The sequence below is a fragment of the Gekko japonicus genome, unplaced genomic scaffold (assembly GCF_001447785.1).
Source record: "Gekko japonicus isolate JY-2015 unplaced genomic scaffold, Gekko_japonicus_V1.1 scaffold3497, whole genome shotgun sequence".
Classification (NCBI taxonomy): Eukaryota; Metazoa; Chordata; class Lepidosauria; order Squamata; family Gekkonidae; genus Gekko; species Gekko japonicus.
This window is the reverse complement of record NW_015169887.1, coordinates 61,369-75,024: the sequence shown is the minus strand read 5'-3', so window position 1 is coordinate 75,024 and position 13,656 is coordinate 61,369. Positions and strand designations below refer to the sequence as shown.

General features: G+C 41.7%; 1 protein-coding gene across 1 annotated transcript in view; it reads right to left on the bottom strand.

Moving 5' to 3' along the window:
- The window catches only part of LOC107115712 (spermatogenesis-associated protein 7 homolog), a 94,345-nt gene that overhangs the window by 27,069 nt on the left and 53,620 nt on the right, over positions 1–13,656 (bottom strand). Inside the window, exon 5 of the mRNA XM_015417469.1 lies at positions 2,491–2,612. Within this exon, the coding sequence (XP_015272955.1) occupies positions 2,491–2,612 (122 nt within the window). The remainder of the gene's footprint in view (positions 1–2,490; positions 2,613–13,656) is intronic.

The following is a 13,656-nucleotide window of genomic DNA, read 5'->3' as shown; positions in this document are numbered from 1 at the left end:
GCTGGATTTAGCTAATACTTAAATACATTAAATAACCTCACCAGCAAGTACTTTGTTCGGTCTTCCCAACACTGCTTGGTCACAACTCATGCTTCACAATTCATTCTTGCTTCTATTTAACATTCCACTGCTGCCCTCAGCCTCTGAATACGTGAGGGATGCTGGACCTCCCACTATAGCAGAAGACCTCCCAGAGACAGCCCCCAATCTTCGCCACTGCTTAGAAGTGCAGTGTGTGTGGGGAGGATGAGTCGACATAATGATGTCACTTCTCCATTCATTTGGAAGTGATGTCAACACTGTTGGAGCGATGGTGCCTCCCCCTGTCCCTGCTCACCCTGTCTTCCACTAGCTGCCAGGTGTGGGCTGGCAACCCTAGAACATGCACGAGAGAGACTCAGTAAAGTGTAGTGATTACAGTGTTGGATTAGGACCACAGAGTCACACAGCTCACTGGGTGACCTTGGGTCAGTCACTCTTTCAGCCTAAGCCTCTTCACAGTGTGGTTGTGAAGACTGCATGAAAACCACGTGAGCTGCTCTCATCTCCTTGGGGGAAGCACAGGGTTAGAAGGAGATAGATATATATGCATAACATCTGTGATTGCACCGTAAATGTTTGGTTATTTCCCTCTCATCACTACTGATCAGGTTCCTCAACTTCCTTGAATTAAAAAAGTAATTTGAAGATATATGTTTAAAGACAGTTTGCCATAAATGCAAGGTAGGACTCAGCAACACCTAATAATAAAATCCTTTCTGAACGTCTTCTAACTGAAGGTAACATTTTTAATATCTTGTCATGTAAAAATGCTTGCACATGTCAACGTACCCTTCAAGAACAAAGCTAGGCCAACACTTTTCTCTCTGGTGTGCTAATCATATGCATGTCTGGCTTTTTGCTTCAAGACAGTATTAAAAATGCAGTTTTTTTCACCTGCAAACTGAGATGGAGTCCTGTCCAGTATTTTGCTACAAACATTGTTCAACTTCAAGTTGAACTTATTTAAGCAGGACAGGTGCAAAATTGTACAAGAGTGGGACCAAGAATTTGCAAATAAGTTGTCTGTTTAGATGGATGGCACATTTGTCACAAAGGGCCCAACATTCGGTATGCAGGTTAGGCAAGGATAACAGGATGAGGAGAGTGGGTGTGATGCAGAAAGTGTGAGCAGAAGGTAATGCTGAGCTCAATAAAGTCATCATACCAATATTGATGTTAAAAAAACTCCAGCTCAAGGGAGCATTTCAGATGATCACATGGGATCCGTGCAGATTAATTTCAGTTGCTGTACGATACATAATCAGTTGCAGAGTGGGCGAAGCAAATGGTGTTGTGGAAAACAATTTAGATTAAAAAATCCTGGTCATGTAATCCATGACTTTATGCTCATCTAATAATAATAAGAAGAATTTTGATTAAAACAAAAACAAGCCCAGTTGTGGGGGGGGGGAGCACAACGGTGGGTGTGAGAGGAATGATCACTCTGGTTGAACAGGCGTCTCCCCAAGGAGGACAGCTTGTTCCTCACAGAGGTCCACCTCGGAAAATAGAATGAGCCTGCGAAACATATTCCGTTTGTGTTTTATGTAAGTAAAATTCTTCTTAAGGCAAGATTTCTCACACTCAAAATATATAACATGGAAAAAATATGGACTTTTTCATTTTTTTTAATATTTTGAGTACTGCCAAAAAACAACAACAACCAACCCCCCCCCAACCCTGTGAAATATGTTCTCGTTCTGAGTGAGAAGAAAATTATTGCACAAAGCATTTTACACATTCCAAATATATGGCATGAAAAAGTCTGAACACTTTCTCAAGTTTTCCAATGAAAAAAATGGGACATTTTGGGAAGCACTGTTCCCCCCCCCCCAAGATTTTTTGTTTAAATAAGTTGACAGGAAAGTATTATTTATAAATCACACACACACACCCATTTTCTGGAAAACAAGAATCGGGGGGGGGGGATTCCCATGGCTTCAAAACTTCTGGAATTTTATATCTCTAATTAATACACACACCCCCAATAGAAACAGCATCTGTACCTTTAAAAAATGTGGGCCATTGTAGAGATTGGTAGGCAGCCACAAAACAGTCATGCACATGGCCTGTGCACATGACATCTAAACTAGGGGTTACCATGCACTGCTTTCCCCCCTATGATCTTTACTGTACCAGATATTTATGTGAATCTGACTTGAGAGACTCATGAAATATTAAAACAATAGATACCATTGTTCTTTTTCTAAGTCTTTCCCACAGGCAGCTGGTATTTTCAAGCATTTCTACACAGCCTAGAAAGCTAGAGACTTATTTCTTAAAAAACCCAAAACCCTGAAAACAGACATTTCTGCATTCTTAATCAGTATCAGCCAGAGTTTGAACCAGCTTGCAATGTGGTCAGTTAAGAAAAAGCCAAAAATTAACTTTTGTTCATTGGCCTACAAAGTGGATTATACATAGATCATCAAATAAATGACTACTTACTTTATCATGATGACTAGAAATGCTCCTGTAATGACCTAGAGGGGCTGAAAGGATCTGTGCCGTTTCTTTCTTGTATTTCTCAACTGCTTTGATAAGGGCCTCTCTTTTCTGTTGGTCTCTGTCTGTACACAGGGAAATATGAAAGGGTTTATGAAAAAGAGAAAGCAGCAATCCAGAGACTCTTCAGCATTTTCTATAGTGCAGAGCAGAAACATTAAAAAGGTGGGGGTATAAAACCTGAAGAAACCCGCTAACAGTCATCTATATCCAGGAGCCAGTTTGGGTTTGTGGTTAAGAGTGCTGGACTCTTATCTAGAGAACCGGGTTTGATTCCCCACGCCTCCACATGAAGCCAGTTGGGTGACTTTAGGTCAGTCAGAGCTCTCTCAGAGCTATCTCAGCTCCACCTACGTCACAGGGTGTCTGTTATGAGGAGAGGAAGGGAAGGTGATTATAAGCCACTCTGAGACTTCTTTGGTAATGAAGGACGGGGTAGAAAACAACCTCCTCCTCCTCCATCCCCCCACCCCTAAGTGGAGTTTCACCCTTTTAAATACATTGACTTCAATGTGCTTAGAAGGATGCACCTTTGTTAAGGATGCGACCAGAGTTCATTTCCTGCAGGAGTGGAGCTCTGACAGTAAAGAGCCCAGGGGGAGGGCACATGCAACAAGCCCCACCCCCTTCTCCCAGCAGCCCTCAGTCAGAGCAAGAAGCAGCCAGGTAAGTTACAGAGCCCCCCCCCAGGCCCCCTGGTCCAAAACAGTCCAGTGGCACCTTTAAGACCAAGTTTTATTCAGGTACAAGCTCTCCCTCCTCTGCGAGGACAGATCTGCATGTCCCCCCAATAGCTAGCAATCCAAAACAGTCCAGTGGAGCCTGAGCGGTGGGTGTTGCCTTCTGACACCCTTCCGGTGATGTCAGGGGGGTGGCATATGCAAATAAGTTATGCTAACGAGTTATACTAATGAGCTCCTGCACCTCTTCTTCTGCGAAATTACCCCTGGATGCGACTGTTAGGTTTGGATGCAGACTAGACATTCCCACAGGTGCCAGCATTGCCACCTGCAGAACACAAGTTTCCTGCCTACCATCTCCCATGGCACCCTGACATGCCTCCCATCTCTTTCCCAGGGATCACCATTCCCACAGGCAGGATTTCAGGGTGCATTTCAGGTTTCTGAGGAAGGGGGGGATATGAGAAAATTGTGTTCTTTGTGCCTGCCGAAATATTAGTCTGTCTCCAGTCCTTAGGTTTCAAAATCTTCCAGCCCAGTCTTTGCTTGTTTACTGACAGGCAAATCATTTCAAATTCACTGAGACTCACTTCTGAATAAACAAGCCTAAAATGATACTAAGTGTTGTGTTCTAATGGCGAACGCAGACGCTGTCGCCCTTACACGTGGCCAGGTGAACTGACCTAGCTTCGCATCCTTGGACAATAGAAGGAGAGGATCCTAGAACCAGCCTATCACTATTATTCTTCACAGTGTGCATGATATTGTTACGGCTATCAAGAGAGGACAGCTAGAAGCTACTGATTGCATCCACTTGCTCTCACAGGGACAAAAAAGAAACAAGATGGAACTGGAAAGTAGAAAAGGAAGGGGGGGAGTTTGAATTATATAGTTTGTAGACTAGGAGGCTTGGGTGAAGGGTTCTAAAGTCATGCTGTTTACTTTTGGCACGGTGTTGCTGCTGCTTCAAATATTAAATCAGCCTGTTTGGATTCTTGCTGCTTCCTCAGTGTATCAATGGATACATTTGTAAATATGCAGTATAAAATAGCACAACTCTCCAGCACAGTCTCATTTTAATGGCTTCCTGTGGCAGTTTCTCCCACTTGGCAAAGTGAGGAGTTTGAAACAGTTTCTTGGTTGCAGAAACAGAACCATTGACAGCGATTTGGGTGCTTCTCAGTTCAGCTCTCTGCTCTCCCACTGCAACAATCCTTCATTATTAAAACATAACTTATTTTAACCTGGACTGCAGGATTTTTGGGAAAGCAGGTGCAATAAAGAATGTCGGCCTTTTTATTCAGAGAGCACTAGGGAGTACACAAGATTACCCTATTCTTTTTATCCTTACAACAACAACAACAACAACAACAATCTACAACAATGTAGATTAGGCAGACAGAGAAGGACTGGTCTGAGGTGACCTAGTGAGTTTCACAGCTGAGTGGGGATTTGAGCCCAGGTCTCGTCCAACATAGTCCTACACTCTATTACACAACATGGACCCTATACATTGACTTACAGATAAAATGTTTCTTAAGCAACCATCTTGCAGGCTTATCCATTGTAGCTGATTGTTTTTGTGGGAACCCTAGTGGTGAAAAGCATTGGGATAATACTGAACATGGAGCAATCCTGCATTCAGCATGGCCAACTTGTCCAAGTGGACTACAGAGACATGTCAGCACTGCACTGTTGTCAACTGTATGGAACATAACAGTGTTTTTTTGAGACACCTTCATATATGGGAATCAGGAACTCTGAAATAGCCATCTCAGTCAACCCCATGTTCACTGGTATGCAATGTGTGGGCCTTGACCATACCAAGTGGACCATACCATAATAAATACCATAGATTGTTTTAACATGTTTAAGATAAGGTCAAAGAAGAAATTAATACTTTATTTATTTATTTAACCTTAGATTTGATATACCGCCCTAACCCCCGAAGGGGTCTCTGGGCGGTTCACATTTTTGTCGTTCTAAGAACTGCTATCACTATCTAGGGCCACATCTGAAGTTGGGGGTGGGACTTCCTACCGGCACCCTTGGTGGTGTATGCGCTCCTTCTTTTTTACTCCCTCCGGCACGTTTCAGTGTTTCCTCAGCTGCTGGCGCGGCAATCCTTCCAGGCTCCTGATCTTTCTCTCTCCGGCAACCACGGCAGCCCCAGACCGGCGCACGGCTTCCTGTACGCTCCTGGCTGGCTTCGTCCTTCAGGCACCGCCTTGCCTTCGCGTCATCGTCGTGCGCCTCCAGGGTCCTGCCGTCACTGCCGTCGCCGCCCGATACTCAATGTTTCCCACGGCCACCAGGGATCGCTCTGCTTCGCACCGTCCTCAGTTCCGCCAGCAAGCCTCTGCCGCCACCGCCGCCGTCCATCGTCCTCTGCACTGCTGTCGTCCTCTGCACTGCCGTCCGCACAACCACCAGCCTCTTTTCCTCAGAGGTGGGTGCCCCCTACCCATCTAAGGGCAGGTACCCATTCGTCTACTTGCCTTGGATGTTAATTGGCTTTCGACCCGCTGGGTTGGCGGGAAGGAAGAACATTTAAAAAGGAGCACTGAAACTGAAAGAAGAGGGAGGGAGAGACAGAGAAGAACAATAGACATTTTAATGTATTTATCCATAACATTTTTATTTAGCTAGTTGTTGTAGATTTTCTGGGCTGTCTGGCTGTGGTCTTGGCATTGTAGGACCTGACATTTCACCAGCACACAGAGCTTGACACAGAGCTTGACACAGAGAGTACTCCATCTTCCTGTGTTATACCTCTGAGGATGCCAGTCACAGCGAAACATCAGGTCCTACAATGCCAAGACCACGGCCATACAACCCGGAAAATCTACAACAACTAATGAACTCCAGCCGTGAAAGCCTTCGACAACATATTTTTATTTAACCTTTCTGCCCAGTCAGAATCATACATGGTAACATAATGGAGAGTGGGTCTTATATTATAAGGTGTGGTTAAAGTTGACTCAGAAAAAGAGACTGAAGATAGGGTGTAATGTGCTCAGAACCTCTCCAGAGCCAACTGAGGGAAATGTTCATGCACAGTCAGATGCATAGTCAGCATAAAAATACTGTTCTACGATTACTGCATGTAACATCTACTGGCTTCTGATCCAAGTGAAGATGACACAGTATCATCCTGTATTACTTGTAGTATGACCCGCTGTGTTTTGGGTATGATGAAAATGCTATGTATCATAACTGGGGAGGGGTTAAAATTTTACTTCAATTATACCCCACTTTTCTCTCCAGTGGGGGTCCAAAGCAGCTTACAACATTCTCCCTCCTCCATTTTGTTCTTCTCCTTTTATTAGATGAGAAGCTGCTCTTTTTTTTGTAGTCATAAAACTCTCATTTTAGCATTATTGTCATTTGCATTTTGTTCTGGGCATGGTTGTCAGTGGTGTACATTAGCATTTGGCACCCGCACATACCAGGAGAAGCCGTGTCTGGCAACACTGTTTAAATGCATATGATTGCCCATCATCATCACCCTGTTTTCCTTTTTCCTGCTGGCGTGGGCATAAGTGACAGCTGTCTTCTCTGTAGCCATTACCCTTCTGGGAATGTATTCGGAGGAGTCTGCAACCATTTTGTCAAACTGAGCACAAACAATATGATACAACAATTTTGTCTGTGCACTAAAACTACAGAAGCAAAAATTAACATGCAGTCCCTAGAGACATGCTAGCTCACTTTTATGATTCTGGCTTGTGATGTGGGAACTAAAGGGCAGCATTGATTTTGCAAGAGGGGTATAGATGCCTCTCTCTGTCTTGTTTGCCTTATTACTTAGGAACACAGTACAGTTCCCTACAGGCCATTCATCAGCCCAACACTGCCATCTTAAGCAGAGTTACACCCTTCTAAGCCCTTTGGCTCCAGTCGATTTTGAAGGGTGTAAGTATGCTCAGGACTCAAGAGAAATAAACAGTATTACATTCGAATGGCACAGTTCCCAAGTAGTTCGACAAGCAGGTGGTTACTTACATTCAGTGATGGCTCTGTCACATTAGAGTGTGATCAAGAAGCAAATATGTAAATAAGAAATTACTTGATTCTCAGTGGTCAGACACACCGTAGGTCACCAGAGGTAGGAAGCAGGTTTGTTTGTTTGTTTACAAAGTGGCTTGAAGAGGCTCACAGGCACCTTATTATTCCACAGTTGTCATTAGCTGTCTCTTGCGCGCCAGAGCCAAGAGCTGCCATTTTCTCTATTTGGAGTACATGGTGTATCTGCCATGAAATCATTGAAATTCCACCCACTTTGCATCGGGCAATGCAATGATGCTGCCATAGGTGTGACACTTACTGCTTGAAAGGGAGTGGATATGTGCTCTCAGTAGTTCTGGCCTCCCCAGGCCATAGTCCATAGGCAACTAAACATTACTCAGATAGTGAAAACATTATACAGCCAATTGGGAAAAACAATCCATGAGTTTTCCCAATCGCAATCTTTTACAGTTTAATAACTTGCCTGCATTCAGGTGTCGCGAGAGCTTCTGGCAAAACTCAGCCCTGTCCTTCTTAAACAGGCGGAATGGTACTACAAAATCCTCTGCATTTAATTTCCTCAATCACCACTTCTGGTTTTTCGAAGGGTAGGGAAATAATTCTTATGGCTGCATATACCTATAAACTATATCCTGCCACAGCATTAATAAAATGAAATAACTAGGTTAGAAAACCTGGTCGCTCCTCCAGGCACTGGACAAGCTTTGTGATGCTTTGCAAGCACTTTCTGCTTTGCCTCGATCCATTTACAATGTCATTTTTCTGTGGCTAATAATGTTACCGATGCTGCATGCTGCTGCCCTTGGGTGCATGTCACCACCACCACCTCACTTCTACAAGCTTGTAATTCTCATCCCTTAACCTAGAGAACAAATGTATTTCAGCTCATCTTGAGAGCTAGAACTTTCCCCCCTAACCTAGCCAAATCCTTGTGTGTGTGTGTGTGTGTGTGTGTGTCTATGTGGCAAAGTGCTGTCAAATTGCAGCTGACTTAGGATGATCCCATCGGGGTTTCAAAACAACATTTGGAGGTGGTTTGCCATTGCCTTCCTCTGCACAGCCAACCTGGAATTCCTTGTTGGTCTCACCGGGGCCAGCCCTGCCCTAGCTTCCAGGATCTGACGAGATCAGACTAGCCTGGGGCCAGCCAAGTCAGGGCAGCCAAAGCCAAAAGTCTTCCAAATAGCTCCATATGGTTTTATTCATTTATTGAGGATATTTCTATGCTGCCTCTCCAGAGACCTACTTCCTATACTAGTCAAATGGAAGATTTTAGTCAATCAAGAAGCACTCAAACACCTTCTCAGTTTTTTTACACTGACTGCCAGCCACGTGGCAAAAGGCTAGGGGTATTTCAACAATCGTGAGGATCTGACCCTTCCTTTTAGCACATCCCTAAATATATTTGGCTGACAAGAGTGAACCCTCTAGATTATCTTCCCATTCAGTGTTCACGGCTCATCCCATAATATTCCCCTTGAATACTGAGAAAGGTTGAAATGAAATTAGATATGCATGACCTGAGCAAGGCTGTTTTGGAGTCATTAATTCATAGGGTCCTCATAGGTCTGAAGCTACTTGACGGCAGTACATATGCGAGATACATTCTACGTTTCTAGTACAAATATTAGAAACAACCCCCCATTTTATAGACCATCGCCCTGATGTGGATGGGCAAGGCTAGCCTGATTTCATCAGATTTCAGAAGCTAAGTAGGGTCAGCCCTGATTAATATTGAGATGGGAGACCACCAAGAGAGTCCAGGGTTGTTATGCAGAAGCAGGCAAAGGCGAACCACCTCTGAATATCTCTTGCCTTGAAAACCCTACTGGGTCACCATAAGTCATCTGTGACTTGAGGAGGGCACTTTCTACCACCACCAGGGACAGCTTGATCTTTTTTTAAAAAAATAAATTTTATTCAAGAAAAATTTAGAATACAAACATGAAAGATCACCACAAAAGATATAAAGTTGCAGTATACAAAGATATCAACAACATGTCATAACTATGTTATAATCTCAGAAGGTGAGAGATCATGAAGAAGGTTATATTAGGGGAGTGAAAAAGGATTAAACAGTGTTAACAAGAAACAACCAAAGAGGCAACAGAATTGGTTACAATATCAATACTAGAAAAGTTCACATGTCCCAGTACTTTTTGGATAAATGGAGACCATTTCGTGATAAAGAATAGTTTACGTCTTTCTATTTCAGGGTGTTCCAGTTCAACCGAGATTTTTTCAAAGACAAAATAATCCCAGGATTTATTATACCATTCAGAAATGGTTGGAGTAGTTGAAGATTTCCACTTCGAGGCCAGGCATGTTTTTGCTGCAGATAGTAAAGTGATGGATAAATCCTGAAGATGCTTAGGGATATTTGGGATTTCCCACAAATTCAGTAACACTACTATAGGTGAGAGAGGGGTCTGTACTGTTGTAATACTATTTATTTCTTTAATGATTTTAATCCAATATTGCTGAATGATAGAGCAGGACCACCAAAGATGAAAATAGGAACCGACTAACCCACAGCCTTTCCAACAGAGGGGAGAAATTGTGGTGGAAATGTGTGATAATTGGAGTGGGGTTTTGTACTACCTGGCCAGAAGTTTATAGGATTGCAACTGAATATTTAAGCATGAAGACGTAATAGCAGAAGAGCTCCAGATTTGGTCCCATTGATCTGGATTTAAAGTTTGAGCAAGATCCTTGTGCCAAGATTTTTGGTATTGGAGTAATTGGGAGTGTTTAGATTGTAACAAAATTGAATACACTAATGAGATCAAGCCTCTGAAAGGGATAGAGTCATTATAAAGTAAGCGTTCGAAGGCGGTGAGTTTTAGGCGGAGATTAGAGCAATTGGAGGGATCAAGAAAATGTCTAATCTGAAAGTATTTGAACCACGGGATCGTCAGGCCAGACCGGCCCTCGAGAAGAGATTTAGGCTTAATATGCCCTTGAATAACTATATCCTTGAATCTTGTCAGGTTAAGCTTCCTCCATAATTTAAACGAGTCAGGGTGTTGCGCAGGTGGAAACCAATGTTGGCCTGTAAAGTTCGTCAACAATGATAGAGGGGGGGCCAACAGTTTATTATATTTATGCCATACTTTAAAGGTGGCGGGAATAAACAGGTGTTCTAGCTGTTTAAAGTTGTTATGTCTTTTATAATTCCACAGAGCTTCATGAAATGACTTTGTTGGGAGGTAGTTATCCTCAATATCTTTCCAGTCTGCCTGGTATGATAAACGATAATGTTTAATTATGTTGGTTAGCACAATTGAGTCATAATAAAGCTGTATATTGGGTACCGCTAAGCCTCCAGTTTTTTTTGTCCTGATCATCGTTTGAAGATTAATACGCGGTTTTTTGTTGTTCCAAATAAATTTGTTGATATCAGTTTGCCATTTTTTTATTAAGGTATTCGGAATAATTATAGGGAGTGCTCTAAAAATAAAAATTAGTTTTGGAAAAATAATAGCTTTAATAAGTTTTATACGTTCTAAAAGCGTAAAACATTGTTGAGACCATTTTTTCATTAGAATAGCGATTTGGTTGGAGATCTTTAGGTGATTTAATTGTAAAAGTTGTGTTAGATCTATGGGAATATGGACCCCAAGATACGTAAAAAAAGAAGTGACATATTTATACTTGAGATGAGAGAGGATGTATGTTTTAGTTGCCGATGTTAGATTGATGGGGTATAGCAGAGTTTTTTCAGGATTGACTTTGAGACCCGATATTAGTCCGAATGTATAAAGATGGCATTCAATATGAGAGAGGGCCTTTTTAGGATTTGAAATAAATAAAATTATGTCGTCTGCAAACATGCTAATTTTAATTTGTTTCTTATTGATAGGTAATCCTGCCCAGTTAACATCATTGCGAAGAAGATGTGCCAAAGGTTCGACCGCAAGATTAAATAATAATGGGGATAGGGGACACCCCTGCCTAGTGCCCCTAGACATGGGCTGAGGGGGGGAATTGATACCATTTATACGGAGCAAGAATGCTGGAGCGTTGTAGATTGATTGAATTACATGAATAAACTTATTTCCAAAATTCATGTGAGTCATTAATTTTAGTACATAACTATGTTCTACTGAATCAAATGCTCGCTCGATATCTATCGAGAGGGCACAGGATTCTGTATCATGATTTAGTTTATAGTGGTGGATGCCATTGACCGTTTTACGGATGTTGTCTGTCATGTCCCTGTGCGGGATAAACCCAGTTTGGTCAGCGTCAATGTAGGTCGCTATAATTTGACTTAAACGCTTAGTAAGGATATTAGTAAATAGCTTGTAATCGTTGTTTAATAACGATATGGGTCGATATGACCCTACCAATTCTGGATCACGGTCCTTTTTATGCAACAAGATTACCTTGGCCAGATTCCACGATTTCGGGATAGGGCCGTAGTTTAGTATTGAATTGAAAAGGTGAAGAAGAGTAGAGGAAAGAGAAGAGGAAAAGGTTCTAAAAAATTCTGAGGTAAAACCATCAACTCCTGGAGATTTATTTAATTTCATAGATTTGATAGCATGAAGTAGTTCAGGTTCATCAATTGGGTGATCCAAAAAGTTCTTGTGTGAATTAGACAGAATCTTGATTAAGTGGTTTGATTGCAGGAAGGAGTCAATAGAGTGTGGTGGTGGATGTGTTGAAGTGTATAATTTCGTGAAATGCCTTGTAAATTCTTGTAGAATATTTTTGGAAGTAGTTATCTGTTTCCCTGTATCATTTCTTAAGCACTTAATTCCAGAGTCAGATTTCCTTTTTTTAACTCTCCACGCCAAAAACTTAAGTGACCGTGGGCTGTTATTCCAATAATTTTGTTTGAGATACAGGAGTCTTTTAGAAATCGTATGTACTTCCAGGGCTTGTAATTTTTGTCTTTCTGCTAACAGGTGTTTGTAAGTTTTAGGGCTGCCCGTCTTTTTATGTTCATTTTCTAATACATGGATAGAGTCAAGAAGCTTTAGTTTTAACTCTGTAATTTTTTTCTTTATCGCAGCAGAGATGGATATGATTTTGCCCCTTATGAAGGCTTTGTATGCATCCCAGAGCGTGTTAGTTGGGGTGTCGGCAACGGTGTTAAATTTAAAAAATTCTTCTGATTCCTGTATTATTTGTGCAACTGCAGCAGGGTTTTTTAATAGGAAATTATCAAATTTCCATGTAAACGCTCTGTCTACTGATGGTTTGAAGTCTAATTGGCAACAAACTGTGGCATGATCCGACCAACATTGTGGCTCTATACTCGCAGCACTTAAAGTATTACAGATGTCTTTTGAGACTATGATGTAGTCAATCCTAGAATAAGAACAAAAACGTTTAGAGTAAAAGGTAAAGTCCTTGTCTTGAGGATGTAAAAATCTCCAAGCATCAATAAGTGAATATTTTTGAAATAATTTATTAAGACCCGTAGAGGTATGCTGGGATGTCCGATCTAAAGTAGGTTTGATATGTTGCCTTTTTCTATCTAAGGCATAATTAGTAATATAATTCAAGTCAGCTCCCATAAGTAGGGGGCCTTCTTGAAACTCAGAAATTAAGTTAAAAAGTTTAGCAACAAAACTTAATTGGCCAGAATTTGGAGCATATGCCACAACTAAAGAGATTTTTTGCCCGTTCAAGGTTCCCTTAACAATAAGGAAACGGCCTCTTGAGTCCTGAATAGAGTCAATGACGGTAAAAGAATTATGTCTTGAAATCAAGATAAGCACACCACGCGCTTTAGAGGAACCGTGGGCCACAAATTTATGATGAAAGAAAGTTGATTTTAAAAGCGGGTTATTATCGTTCTTTAAATGTGTTTCAGAGATAAACGCTATATCCGTTTTAATAGATTTGAGATAATCATGGATTCGTCTTGCTTTAATTACATTATTAATGCCATTACAATTAAGAGAAACAACATTTAATTTTTCAGCCATTATTCATGGGGAAAAGTAGATTTGTAACGCTGATTGGCAACATACTGAGAGTCAAGAGTAAGCAATAGAGATCTGGCGATAGCCCTATTGAGCAGAGGTTGAAGCATGGCAACTTATGATGCAGAAGGAAAGACCAACGCATGGGTCTCCACAACTGAGAGCAATGGAAAAAGAGATCGGGAGATACTGAAATGACCAGTAAATTAGCTGAATCGGAAATAATTAAATTCACTATAATGTTATATATAACGACATGTTTGCAATTTAAAACGTATGTAACTGGAACAATTAACAACAAACCCCGTACCCACCCCCCTCCCACTCCCAGTCTTCCCACCACCCAGCCAACCCTTTCATTTCCAAGATAACTAGCAAGATAAGAAAAACAGACTGAATCAGCTATCCCCCCCCACCCAACGCTTCCCAATAATCTAACCCTACCCTCCCTCCCTTCCTCC